The sequence below is a fragment of the Malaclemys terrapin genome, chromosome 1, assembly GCF_027887155.1.
Source record: "Malaclemys terrapin pileata isolate rMalTer1 chromosome 1, rMalTer1.hap1, whole genome shotgun sequence".
NCBI classification, from domain to species: Eukaryota; Metazoa; Chordata; order Testudines; family Emydidae; genus Malaclemys; species Malaclemys terrapin.
In genome coordinates, this window is record NC_071505.1 from 66721399 (window position 1) to 66735288 (window position 13890).

At 39.4% G+C, this 13890-nt stretch overlaps 1 protein-coding gene across 1 annotated transcript in view; it reads left to right on the top strand.

Moving 5' to 3' along the window:
* LGR5 (leucine rich repeat containing G protein-coupled receptor 5) overlaps positions 1 to 13890 on the top strand; it is a 124690-nt gene that overhangs the window by 98813 nt on the left and 11987 nt on the right. The window contains exons 9-15 of the mRNA XM_054026474.1: positions 4901 to 4972; positions 5069 to 5137; positions 5280 to 5351; positions 8174 to 8239; positions 8467 to 8538; positions 9256 to 9327; positions 12080 to 12205. Coding sequence (XP_053882449.1) covers positions 4901 to 4972; positions 5069 to 5137; positions 5280 to 5351; positions 8174 to 8239; positions 8467 to 8538; positions 9256 to 9327; positions 12080 to 12205 — 549 coding nt within the window. The remainder of the gene's footprint in view (positions 1 to 4900; positions 4973 to 5068; positions 5138 to 5279; positions 5352 to 8173; positions 8240 to 8466; positions 8539 to 9255; positions 9328 to 12079; positions 12206 to 13890) is intronic.

The following is a 13890-nucleotide window of genomic DNA, read 5'->3' on the forward strand; positions in this document are numbered from 1 at the left end:
TCACACATTACTTGGAAAGAGAAATCATAACTTTCCATAGCCCTTGACCTTTTACTCAGGCTGCTATTTCTTATAACAGGGTAGCTGGCCCATTAAATGAAACTGGGATCAGGTCTCCTGTTCCAGTCCAGGTGCTCCCAGCTGGCCAATTAAGAGGGTGGGCAGTAAGTACCTGGGCACTATAAGAGGCCTGATTAGAAAGAGACCCTGTATGTCAGTTAGGGTAAGGGCAGGAGTTGAGAACGGCCAGAGATAGAAGATGATTCCTGGGAGAAAGCTGAAGGTAGGAGAGCAACAAGATAGGTTTGTTGGCTAGCATCCCTGAGGGCCTGGAGGACTGAAGGCAGGAGAGACAGAAGAGGAGGATGTCTGCTGGCTCTAAGCTGGAGCCAAGGGCCAGAGAACACTGAAGGAAGGGGGAGCAGCAGAGGGGCTTACCCACTGATATCTCATTGCTGGAGCACCGAACCTGAAAGAAATGTGAGAGAGCCCAGGGGAGTGAGGGGTACTGTATTTTGTTAATAAACTGTGACGGACTAGAGGGAAAGCTTCTGTGGAGTTACTGGAGACCCAAGATAAATAAATAAAAAACAGATTTTATTAGCAACTGTAGAAAGAGTGAGAAGAAATTGTGAAATAAAAAGTAAAATACTCACCTTGATGCTTACTAAGGAAAGCTCTATCAGGACCAGGAGAATACTGATATAGTATAGCATTGCAGAAAGAGTCCTCTCGGTCTGACAGCTCAGAGTACCAGAAAAGCGCTGTCGTCTGTCTTTTAAGTCCCAGATCTCTGGACTTGTTTACAAAAACACTTCCTCATTTATAGGAAGTCTCGCCTTGTACTTGCCTATACATCATTTCTAAAACCAAGCCAGGAAAAAACCTATCTGCATTTGCCCCAAATCTCATTTAAGTCATTGTTACTAGAAATACTTCCTCCTTCCATATTGTTAAGAGATGCCTTTTGTTAGTAACCGGGGGTAGCCGTGTTAGTCTGTATCTACAAAAACAACAAGGAGTCTGGTGGCACCTTAAAGACTAGCAGATTTATTTGGGCATAAGCTTTCGTGAGTAAAAACCTCACTTCTTCGGATGCATCCGAAGAAGTGAGGTTTTTACTCACGAAAGCTTATGCCCAAATAAATCTGTTAGTCTTTAAGGTGCCACCAGACTCCTTGTTGTTTTTGTTAGTAAGTTATCGGACAGAGTTTTTGAGATCATTTGTACATTTTTTTTAAATGACAATTTTGTCAATAGTTAAAACAGTTCTTTGAAAACAAGCTATAAAGATGAAAGATATCTGGAATAGTTGAAGGTCATATTGGCTCATAACTTATACATCTGGACACAGCTATCCATCACAGATCAAACACAAGAAGAGGGTGAATGTTATTCTTTCAGTTCATAACTTCTGAAATTGAAAGATATGGAAACCTATTCATTGCCATACCAGAGCAGACCAGCCATTGGTCTAAGACATCTCCACGTGCAAAGTCAGGCTCCCTTAGCATCAGGAGTCCAACGGCACAGATCACAAAAGAAAGTAAAACTATCATCTATATATTTGTAAAGCCTCTAATGTCATAGAATCATAGAAATGTAGGGCTGGAAGGGACCTTGAAGTCATCAGCTCCATTCCCTTCCCCTGAGGCAGGACCACAGAGCGTGCCTGACAAGTGTTTGTACAACCTGTTCTGAAAAACGTCCAATGAAAGGAATTCCACAGCCTCCCTTGGAAACCTTTTCCAGAACTTACCTATCCTTATAGTTACCAATTCTCCAATTTATAAAATGTGTGAATGACACCATCCTGCGGGGGAGTGCAAGCACCTGGGGGGACAGGATCAGAATTCAAAAAGACCTTGATAAACTGGAGAATTGGTCTGAAATCAACAAGATGAAATTCAGTAAAGGCAAGTGCAAAGTAGTACAGTTAGGAAGGAAAAATCAAGTTGACATCTACAAAATGGGGAATAACTGGCTAGGAGGTAGTACTGCTGAAGAGGAACTGGAGGTTATAGTGGATCACAAATTGAATATGAGCCCCAGTGTGATGCAGCTGCAAAAAAGGCTACAATCATTCTAGGGTGTAGTAACGGGAGTTTTGTACATAAAACAGTGGGTAATTGTTCTGCTCTAGTTGGTACTGGTGAGGCCTCAGCTGGAGTACTGTATCCAGTTTTAGGCTCAGCACCTTAAGAAAGATGTAGACAAATTGGAGAGAGTCCAGAGGGGAGTAACAAACATGATAAAAAGTTTGGAAATCCTGACCTATGAGGACAGGTTAAAAAAACTGGGCATGTTTCGTCTTGAGAAAAGAAGAGTGAGGGGGAACCTGACAACAGTCTTCAAATTTGTTAAGGGTTGTTTTACAGAGGACGATGATCAATTGTTCTCCATGTCCACTGAAGGTAGGACAAGAAGTAATGGGCTTAATATGCAGCAAAGGAGATTTAGGTTAGATATTAGGAAAAACTTGCTAACTGTAAGGATAGTTAAGTCCTGTAACAGGTTACCAAGGGAGGTTGCTGAGTCCCTTTAGGAGTGCTGGAACAATTTGTACAGTGGGGTGCTAAGAGTCATTGAACCAAACTGTAAACTTTGTATATGATGGAAACCACTTCAAACCAGGGGGTGCAGTAGCACCCCTAGTTCCAGCACCTATGGACCCTGTCATTGCATGTTTTTAAGACCAGGTTAGACAAACAGATCTGTAGCATGCAAGGTCTTGGAAAAAATGTTGAAGGAGAAAGTAGTTAAGGACATTGAGGTCAATGGTAATTGGGACAAAATACAACATGGTTTTACAAAAGGTAGATCATGCCAAACCAACCTGATCTCCTTCTTTGAGAAGGTAACAGATTTTTTAGACAAAGGAAACGCAGTGGATCTAATTTACCTCGATTTCAGTAAGGCATTTGATACGGTTCCACATGGGGAATTATTAGCTAAATTGGAAAAGATGGGGATCAATATGAAAATTGAAAGGTGGATAAGGAACTGGTTAAAGGGGAGACTACAATGGGTCATACTGAAAGGTGAACTGTCAGGTCGGAAGGAGGTTACTAGTGGACTTCCTCAGGGATCGGTTTTGGGACCAATCTTATTTAATCTTTTTATTACTGACCTTGGCACAAAAAGTGGGAATGTACTAATAAAGTTTGCAGATGACACAAAGCTGGGAGGTATTGCTAACACAGAGAAGGACCGGAATATTATACAGGAAGATCTGGATGACCTTGTAAACTGGAGTAATAGGAATAGGATGAAATTTAATAGTGAAAAGTGCAAGGTCATGCATTTAGGGATTAATAACAAGAATTTTGGTTATAAATTGGGGATACATCAGTTGGAAGTAACAGAGGAGAAGAAGAACCTCGGAGTATTGGTTGATCATAAGATGACTATGAGCCGCCAATGTGATATGGCCATTAAAAAAGCTAATGCGGTCTTGGGATGCATCAGGCGAGGTATTTCCAGTAAAGATAAGGAGGTGTTAATACCGTTATACAAGGCACTGGTGAGACCTCATCTGGAATATTGTGTGCAGTTCTGGTCTCTCGTGTTTAAGAAGGATGAATTCAAACTGGAACAGGTACAGAGAAGGGCTACTAGGATGATCCGAGGAATGGAAAACCTGTCTTATGAAAGGAGACTCAAAGAGCTTGGCTTGTTTAGCCTAACCAAAAGAAGGCTGAGGGGAGATATGATTGCTCTTTAAAAATATATCAGAGGGATAAATATCAGGGAGGGAGAGGAATTATTTAAGCTTAGTACCAATGTGGACACAAGAACAAATGGCTATAAACTGGACATTAGGAAGTTTAGACTTGAAATTAGATGAAGGTTTCTAACCATTAGAGGAGTAAAGTTCTGGAATAGCCTTCCAAGGAGAGTAGTGGGGGCAAAAGACATATCTGGCTTCAAGACTAAGCTTGATAAGTTTATGGAGGGGATGGTATGATGGGGTAGCCTAATTTTGACAATTAATTGATCTTTGATTATTAGCAGGTAAATATGCCCAATGTTCTGTGATGGGATGTTAGATGGGGTGGGATCGGAGTTACTACAGAGAATTCTTTCCTGGGTGCTGGATGGGTAGAGTCTTGCCAACATGCTCAGGGTTTAACTGATCGCCATATTTGGGGTCGTGAAAGAATTTTCCTCCAGGGCAGATTGGCAGAGGCCCTGGAGGTTTTTCACCTTCCTCTGCAGCGTGGGGCATGGGTGACTTGCTGGAGGATTCTCTGCACCTTGAGGTCTTTAAACCATGATTTGAGGACTTCAATAACTCAGGCATAGGTTAGGGGTTTGTTACAGGAGTGGGTGGGTGAGATTCTGTGGCCTGCGTTGTGCAGGAGGTCAGACTAGATTATCGTAATGGTCCCTTCTGACCTTAAAGTTTATGAGTCTATAATACCTGTCTGGGATGGTCTAGATATATTTGGTTCTGCCTCAGCATGGGGAGAAGGACTAGATGGCATCTTGAGGTCCCTTCCAGCCCTGCATTTCTATGATTCTATGAAATTCCCTTTTCTAGGAATCTTGTACCATAAACCTGTCAATGGTCCATAACTGAATAGTGCTCATCTTGGACCTCATGCCAGTGTAAATTTGTGAGGTAAATGCTACATTTGGAATAAAGAAGGACACACTTTTGTGGCAGATTAGTTTTAAAACCAAGAAAATGGTGGCTGCTAGAAGATACCAAGGTATTTGGAATATAGTCTTGATGAAGATGGATTAATGGGCAGAATGAAAATGAGATGTTCAAAGCTGACGGAAATATACAATTTATCACATGGAACTCACCACCACATGTGTAGTGTGCTTTGCCTATTTATAATTATTCAGAGTAGTATCTTGCATATTAAAATGACTGTTTCTCTTTTTGCAGTCATTTCTATGACAACCCTATCCAGCTTGTGGGACAGTCTGCTTTTCAACATCTACCAGAACTCAGAACCCTGTATGTTTTTACTTCTTTAAAATCTCTTTGTCTATTATACTTCTAAGATTGTCCTGTAGTTTCCTTTCAATAATGATACTGTGTTTTTAACTCTAGGACTTTAAATAGTGCTTCACAAATAACTGAGTTTCCTGATCTGACTGGAACTACAAGTCTGGAAAGTTTGTAAGTGTTAGACAAATACCCCACTCAACCCAGTAATATTTTTTAGATCTTGACTTGTTTTAAGGATCTATCCTTTTACTAAGCATTTATTTTGTAAGCTTTAAGTAAAATAAAATAATCTTTGTATTGTTTACTTTTACAGGACACTTACAGGAGCACAGGTCACCTCTCTTCCCAAAGTAGCTTGTGATCAGCTACCTAATCTTCAAGTGCTGTACGTTTCAGTAAGGGTGATAACACCATGTTAATGCAGGAGTGTAAGGGCTGAATCAAGTCATTTGTGATATTGGAACAATCCACTTATGATTAACTAGCAGTTGTATGGTACCACTGGTAGCATTGTGCTAGATAATCTACAGACATGTAAAAAGATGATAGTCCCTTCCCCAGAGAACCCACAATCTACATGTCAATCAGGATTTCCCTTACATGAAGGAAGGAGACAAACATTTTTTATATCATACATTTTTAGGAAAGCATAAAACAACTCCTGATACTCCTTAAAAACATCAAAAGAGGGGACATCCAGGACAGATTTGAGACTTGATTTGCATTTATTATCTCTTCTATGGTAGTTTCCTTTAGAATGGTCCAATCTTGGATTCATTACTCAAGCAGATATCCCACTGAAGTGAAAGGGAGATATACATGAGTAAGGACTGCAGATATGCGTCTTTATTATGTATATCTCTTTAGTTTATTTCTCTACCAGGCATATCTATTTGACTGAAATTTGAAGCAGTCTGTTCCTGGGCTATGTGGGGGCATAATTTTTATACTAATAAACCAATATGTTATTTTATCATGGAAGTATACCACAGAGTAAGCTTAATCTCTAACAAAAGTAATCAATCTGTCTACTTCTTTGTGAATCGGCCAACAGCACTTTAAGTATTACCTCACTATGAATGTATTCGGTATTAGTTCTTTTGGCCAACAGTGAAATAGCACTAATTATAACACATTATTTGAGTACCAATGTGGATGTCATGAACATTTCCAGAAAAATTACTTTCAGTTAATGGACTAGAAAATTCATTTCCAGAACATTAAGGCCCAAACACAGAGCTTGCACTGATGACAATGGGAATTTTGCACATAGATTGTGGTCAATGTATGGCTCATACTAACCTCTAAATAAGCTTGGAAGGATTCAATTTTTATCGATAAGTGTCAGGAAAAATCAGTTTCACCATGCAACTGAAAAAAAATATTTCAACTGATGATAATCAAAATTTACAGATAGGCAAAGTAAGAAAAATGCTGCTTGCAAACTTATTAGAGGCTGTCATTAAATAATTATTGTCTGAGAGTCCCACAATTTCCTGCCACTATGAAAATTTAAATAGATAAAAATAAAAAAAACGTAAACCCCAAAATTTCATGCAACTGCGATATTTAAATTGATAAACTTTGAAAAAATGCTTTAAAATTTCTGTCTGAAAATTGTGTGGCTTTTGTAGTTAGAAGTATTACTCATATTACTATAATTGAAAGGTGTTGGGCGGGGCAACTCTCTTTTCCTATGTTTATTTTGCATTCAACAACAATTTGTGTGTAGTCGGTTTAATTATTTTTGCTGTATAATCAGTTAGGCCCTGATTCTACAAAGACGTATCCACATCTTTAACTTGCCACACTGAGAGGATTGGCCCCAATAGGACTAATCACAGTGCAGAAAATTAAACATACACCTAAGCCTGTGCAGGATTATGACCTTCATCAGTTTCTCCCTTCCTGAAAAGACCCTTATAAATATCAGCAAAGGAACAGAAAAACCCAATTTTGTGGTGCTCGATCCAAAACTGGAATGTTTTCAATTATTTTTAAAAATTCAAGTTGACAAGTGTTCTTTTAAGAGGAGAAAACTGAAGTTAATATATGGTAGCATAGGTATATTGTTTACATACATAAGCACAGATTACTTTTCCATACCCACATTTGTTCTTCACATTAGTTTAGAAGCCTTCAACCCACCTGAATCATCCTCTGGCATATGTGACTAGCACAATAAAGGATCTGTCAACAGGACATGTTCAGGCTGTCTTCCCCGCAAGAACAGAATGCATACACTTATGGTAGCCTGTGCACAAAGTAAAAGAGTAAGATACTAAATCAAAAATATGCTGTCATATACTTAACTTGTTTTTACAATGCAAGCATAGAATGAATAGTTGAAATTCCATCTTCAAAACAAGTGCAAACAGAATTAAAATGTCTTTTAAGAAAGGAAAACAGATTTGCAATTGCATAGAGATGAGCCAGTTTTTAAAAATTAGACTCAGACATGAAAATGTATTACTTCATTAATTGTTAGGGTTACAAAACATGTCCTTGGTCTCTGTTTTCTATCTACCTATAGGTCCAGTCCCATACTCTTTACACAGGCGAAACTGCTACTGAGGTTGATGTGTGTTTCCCCTGAGCAAAGGAGTACAGGATGGGGCTCTATTACTCTGTTTCTTTCTTCTTTTTTACAATTTCTGCAAATTACCCTGGCTTGTTTTTGATTAGTTAGATTATACTATAAATCAGTCCAGATGTTTCAGTTATTCTGTAATTTGTTGAGTTTTGGCTCAAGTTTTTTCAGCTTTTTTTTTCCTTTGTAGTGATTGATTTCAAAGTTAGTTCTTTTTTTTTGTTTTAAACCACTTCCCTCAGCTAAAGATATAGCAGCTCTAAGGGTCACGGGCAAGATTATTTAATTTAAAATGTCGTCTGGAAAGCTGATTAAATTTCAGTATGATTATAACTAGAAAATTTAGGGTCTTCTCTGTCAAAATCTAAATAGTCTTATTTAGTAGATTATTTTAAGTAATTAAAATAAGTATAACAGTTAAATGTTGGTGAACATTTAAGTCTGTGATCTAAATCCAGTAATATAGATAAATGTACTTCCAAGATCTCTACTCTGAAAGACTCAGAAGTTTACATTTGGGCCAGGGAATTCTCAAATATAGCAAACAGGGGGGAAATGCTATTTTTTTAATCACAGCACCATAGAGCTTTACCTCTTTAATACCCTCTCTATTGCAGGGATCTGTCTTACAATCTGCTACAAGATTTACCCTGTTTTACTGCTTGCAAAAAACTTCAGAAAATGTAAGTATGCGAAAAACCATAAAATGCCTATAAAGATAAATCTAAATACACAAAGTAGCGTGGAGGTCATTAATCCAGTTACTGCTGACACATTTGGTGATGTCTGACGTAGCCTCAACATGTGTCTTCTGATTTAAAATCTGGATCCATAACACACATAAACACTGTCTAAAATTCTCCAAATGTTATGTTCTTTGAAGCCAATGAGTGTCTTATTTCCATTGTAGTGACTTACATCATAATGAAATCTATGAAATCAAGGCCGACACATTTCAGCAGCTGGTTGCCCTGCGCTCTTTGTGAGTACAGCCATCATAGCTATTTACCTTGGTTCTCAGAAACATAGGAGCTTGCACTTTCACAGTACCTGCCCCTCAACATTTGTTTCCATTGTTCCACTTTGATCATTCAGCTCACTAAGTTATATTTGCCAAAGTAAAATAAACATTTTGAAGTTGAGCATTTCCAGCAATGAATTCACAGCTGTAAATGTATAGCTGTAATAGCTGCTACTCTTAAACATTTCTGAAGATGTGGGAAAGTACTGAGTCAGTACTATTTGCATGTATACACAATAGTCAACTGTAGAAAGCTGTGTGGTTTTTTCCCTATAGAAGACAGTATTAAAAAAATTGATCCCAATCCTGCAAATTCTCACTCACATAAGTAGTCCTTCCTCACATGAGCACTCCCACTGAAGTCAGTAGCAGTGGTGTTCTGAGCACAGATCATTCATGTAAATGTTTGCAAGACCAAGCCCATAGATTGTTTATAACATAGATTGCAAGGATTTTGAAACTGGTGTCATTTTCATAATTAATTGACTTTAACACATTTAAAACAGGATGAAAGACATTTCACTATAAGATATACATGATCCCAATAAATATAGCAGCCTATTGAAAGTATTTGGATGTAACATATACCTTTTTGATATTTAGGTATCGTAATCAAGTGCCCGAAATCTTCCAAATACATTCAGAGGGTATGTAATTCTCTACTCACTTTTCTTGTAGGGATTTAGCTTGGAACAAAATTGCAGTTATTCACCCCAACGCATTCTCCTCTTTACCATCCCTGATCAAACTGTGAGTATTTACTTATTTAAGTAAATTTTTTCATACTTTTTGTTGCAAAGGCATGCACTCTTTATAATTTGGGGGCCTGGTCAGCAGAAATTCTGGTTCTACAGACTGTGACTCTATGCCTAATCCTTCTGGGCTATTGAACACTCTCTCTAGATTTTTGCTTTTTCACATCTCCGCCATTCACATAAATCTTATAGGAAATAACTTCCACTCATGACTGTCTACGAAAACTATCTAACCCTAATGATGCTGGGTGTTTGGAGCATGTCGGCATGTCCCACTTTTCTTTTTCTTTCAGTGTGCTAGTGGTTTTATCCCTTGTAGCTGAGACCAGCAGTGTTTTCAGTTATTTTTAGAATATTTGCAGCATCAGGAATAAGGATTTGAATCACAGTTAAACAGGGCACTGTCTTATTAACTGTTCTAACTTTGTTTCAGCAATATTAATGTGATGCAAAAGTATGCTTTATTAGTAACTGTCACCACTAATAGCTTAGTGGTCTAAGCATCAGATGCCCAGTTTTGCAGTCCTCACTCACAATTAGTTCCAAGTTTTTATTAACTTTCACCTGCCTCCCACTGCACCTGGAATACCTCTTTAAGGAGACTCCGTAGGGCAGTGGGTCACTGGGGAAATGCTAGTAGCGTGGCTACATTGAAGCCACACAGAAGCCGAGATAATGAGGGGCACTGGGGACAAAGTGCTTGCACCTCCGTAAGGCTGCCTCACATGGTTTTCCCAGGATCCACTGATTTTACAGGCAATCTCCCCCATCTTTTTTTGTGGGTGGGCAAAGTTTCCTTTCGCAATGGAATGACTGGGAGGCAAGTCTCTGGAAGGAGAATCCCACATATATCTCTTTCACTGGCAATTAAGGGTTTCCCATGCAGGAGAGCATGATCGAGGCCTGAGAAATGGATCAGGGATCACACTGAGTAATTTTAGCCAGTACATTGCCAAACAATCAGAGAGGCTTGCAGAAAAATGTCCTTTAACACAGTCAGATGGAGGTCCAATAGTAGCAGAAGACTTGGAGCGAAATCCTGACCCTACTGAAGTCAATGAAAGTTTTGCCATTCACTTGACTAAGACCAGGAATTCACCCCTGGTATTTAAATATGCTGCTGCTGGCATCTCCCATATTGTTAAACATGTACCTAGTACTTCTGTAGGAGCCACTCATTTCCACTAACATTCCAGTAAGCAGCCACCTGGACAGTAACAATTCTGTGTATCCTTGAAAGTGGCAGCAGTTACATGAGCTTCTGACCCACCACTCTCCTTCCTGCCTGTTGACCAAATAAAAAAACAGGGACATTTGTGGGGGAATGAATGAGGATGGTGGAGAAATGGGAAGAAAAAGGAAGATCTGTGACACAGTACCATAAAGGGCAGTCACAGCCTCTTCTCTGACTCCAGTTCAGCTCCTACCCTCCTTACTTTCTTACCCAGGCCACTCACCCCCACATTACTTCACTCATCCACAGTCAACTCTGCCAACCCCAATCATCCCCCTTCAGTTCAGAACCCCTCTCTTCAAGGCCCCGCAGTTTCTTTCTCTAACCCTGTCCCCTCATCCCAGAAGCCCCCTTCCACCATCCTCTCACCTAACCTCACTCGGTTGAGAATCCTTCACATTCACACGCTGTCCTCCCCAACTTTCCCACAACTCAGACTTCCTGCAGGTCTCATCCTCCTCTCCCGCCCCCTCCTCAGGCATACCACTCTCTCAGAACTCCCCACTGTAGCTCTAAACCTGTCCCCCACCCGACTTGCCTCAGACTCAACAGACATACACATCCCAGCTCCGCAGAGACCACTCTCCATCTCACTTGTCTCAAACCCTATCCCTTTCCATCCCACTCAGTGTCGCTCAAAACCCATCCCTATCTATTGCTAGATCTGGAGAAGCAGGGGCAGAGGCACCAGGGACAGAATGTGGCTGGTATTGGTGCTGAAAGCCACAGAACTTGCCTCTGTGGGGATAACCTGAATTAGCTGTTGAAATCCCTACCCTGATGGGCTCCTTTCTGCAGCCTGACAGCCATCTCCCCCGGCCAAGAGCTCCCCCGTGGCACCAGCTGGTACTGCACCTTGCAGTAGCACTATCGCATGGCTGTACTACACCATGTCTATAGCATCGCTGCCAGACAGCTTCTTTCATGTGACAATGATAAATAATCACAGGTCCACTTTCTAACACAGAACAAGGTAGTTTATTAGAAGAAAGAAAATAGTGTTCTTGCTAAAGCTCATACTCGCTCTCTGCTTCATGTGGAGCTTCTGCCTAGAATCTCCTATGTCTTGGTTTGGTTTTAAAGAAAAAGTACATGTGTTCTCATAATCCCTAGTAACCAGTCGGTCCTGCTCAAAGGGGTTAAAAATAGTGCCCTTTAGTTCTAGTTGGGAACTAGCTGTCACTTGGCAATGTACAGTTTCAGAGAACAGTCAATTCATTTTTAATTGATAACCGGTTCTCTAAAACTGGTGCCATGAGTGCACAGAGTCAGGTCTTGGTAATAATTAACCCACAGCGGGTACTACTGAGCAAAATGCTACCATGGGCCAGTCACATATTCTGCTGGGAAAATGGGTGTATATTTGTGAAGAATGCTGCATATTTTCTCTGCTGACTGGGGGCCCTATTTGGTTTAATAAACTTTGGTGAGGTTAAATTAATTTATTTTAAAAAACATTTCTAGTGCTGGAAAAAAAACCTCTGTAAGCTGATTTTTATTTGCTATTATGCAGGGATCTGTCATCCAACCTTTTGTCCTCTTTTCCTGTGACTGGGCTACATGGTTTAACTCATTTAAAATTAACAGGAAATCATGACCTACAAAGTTTGATATCATCTGAAAATTTTCCAGAACTCAAGTGAGTATGTCATTAAGACTAATAAGCCACATTTGTGTTCATGTGCAATATAAGGTGTGTCACTGTGTAATGTACATTGCTTCATACTGGAAGACTTTGATCTGCAGTATTAAAACTAAAACAAATATGATAAAAATATGATAGACTCCTTTTATTATACTCACTTTTAACTGAAGAAACTACAATGGGCTTTGAAATATTAACCTCAGTAGCTGCTTAGTATGATCCACATCTGCTTCCTGGCGATACATTTCAAAAGCTGTTAAAATGATATTGCTAGCAGTTTAATGCTCGTCTTCCACTGACTGCGATTACATAACTCCCATTAAATTTAATGGGAACTAAGTAGATGCTAAGGAGAAAATATGCTCTTTAATGTACCAAAATACTTGACAATACTCATTTAAAGCAACAATAAACAGTTTTCTCCCAGATCATTTGGTTAAATCTTAAAGTTCAAATCAGTAGTTTGTTGTTGTTATTCAGCCCCTTAATTCTGGTAGAACATTTTCGACTGGACACTGTGTAATATAGGAAGGAAGTGGTTTTTAGTAATTATTCACAGCTCTGGATGATGGTGGGTAAGTCACATACAACGTGACCCTGTACCTTTGAAGTTAATGGGAATTTTGCCACTGACTTCATTTTGATTAGGATTGGGCCCTAATTCACTCTGTGCCTCAGCTTACCCATCTGTAATAATTATTAGATACACAGGGATGTTGTAAGCCAATGGCTTGATCCTGCAAAAACTTACACACCTGCTTAACTTTACTACCATGGGTACTTATATTTGGGACTATTCAATGAACTTAATAAACGTAATAAATGTAAGCAGGTGTAAGTATTGGCAGGATTGAGGCCTAATTGCTTCATGTTCAAGTTTTTTGACATCCTCAGATGAAAGGTGCTAAGTATAAATTATTATTATTTTATACACCTGTGAATATTTGCAATACAGAGTCCCATTTCTTCCTTAATGAAATGATTGACTAGCATGTATGTATAGGTCATCACTATATTCATCCTTCAAAATATTCATCCTACAGGAGGAGGACTATATCCTGGAAAGCAGGGACTCTGGAAAGGATGTAGGGGTCATAGTGGATGAGCAGATCAAGATGGGATCCCAGCATGATGCTGTAGCAAAAAGGGCTAATGTGATTCTTAAATATATAAACAAGAGCGTAGGAGTAAGGAGGTGATTTTACCTCGGTATACGGCATTGGTGAGACTGATACTGGAATACTGTGTACAATTCTGGTGTCCATATTTTACAAATTGTTTAAAAATTGAAGAGGGAGCAGAAGAGAAACACAAAAATGATCCCAGGGCTGGAGAAAATGCCTTACACGGGGAGACTTAAAGAACTCAATCTCTTCATCTTATCAAAAAGAAAATGGAGATGTGACTTGATTACAATATGTAAGTGAAGAATATGGGGTAATAAAAGGCTTTTTAGTCTAAGGGAGAAAGGCATAACAAGAACTGGAGACTGAAACCAGAGAGATTCAAATTAGGCTCAATTTTATCAATGAGGCCTGTTTAACTATTGGAATAAATTACCAAGGGAAATGACGGATTCCCCATCTCCTGAAGTCTTCAGATCAAGACTGAATGTCCTTCTGGAAGAGATGCTTTAGTCAAAGACAAGTTATGAGGCTCAATGCAGGGGTAACTGAGTG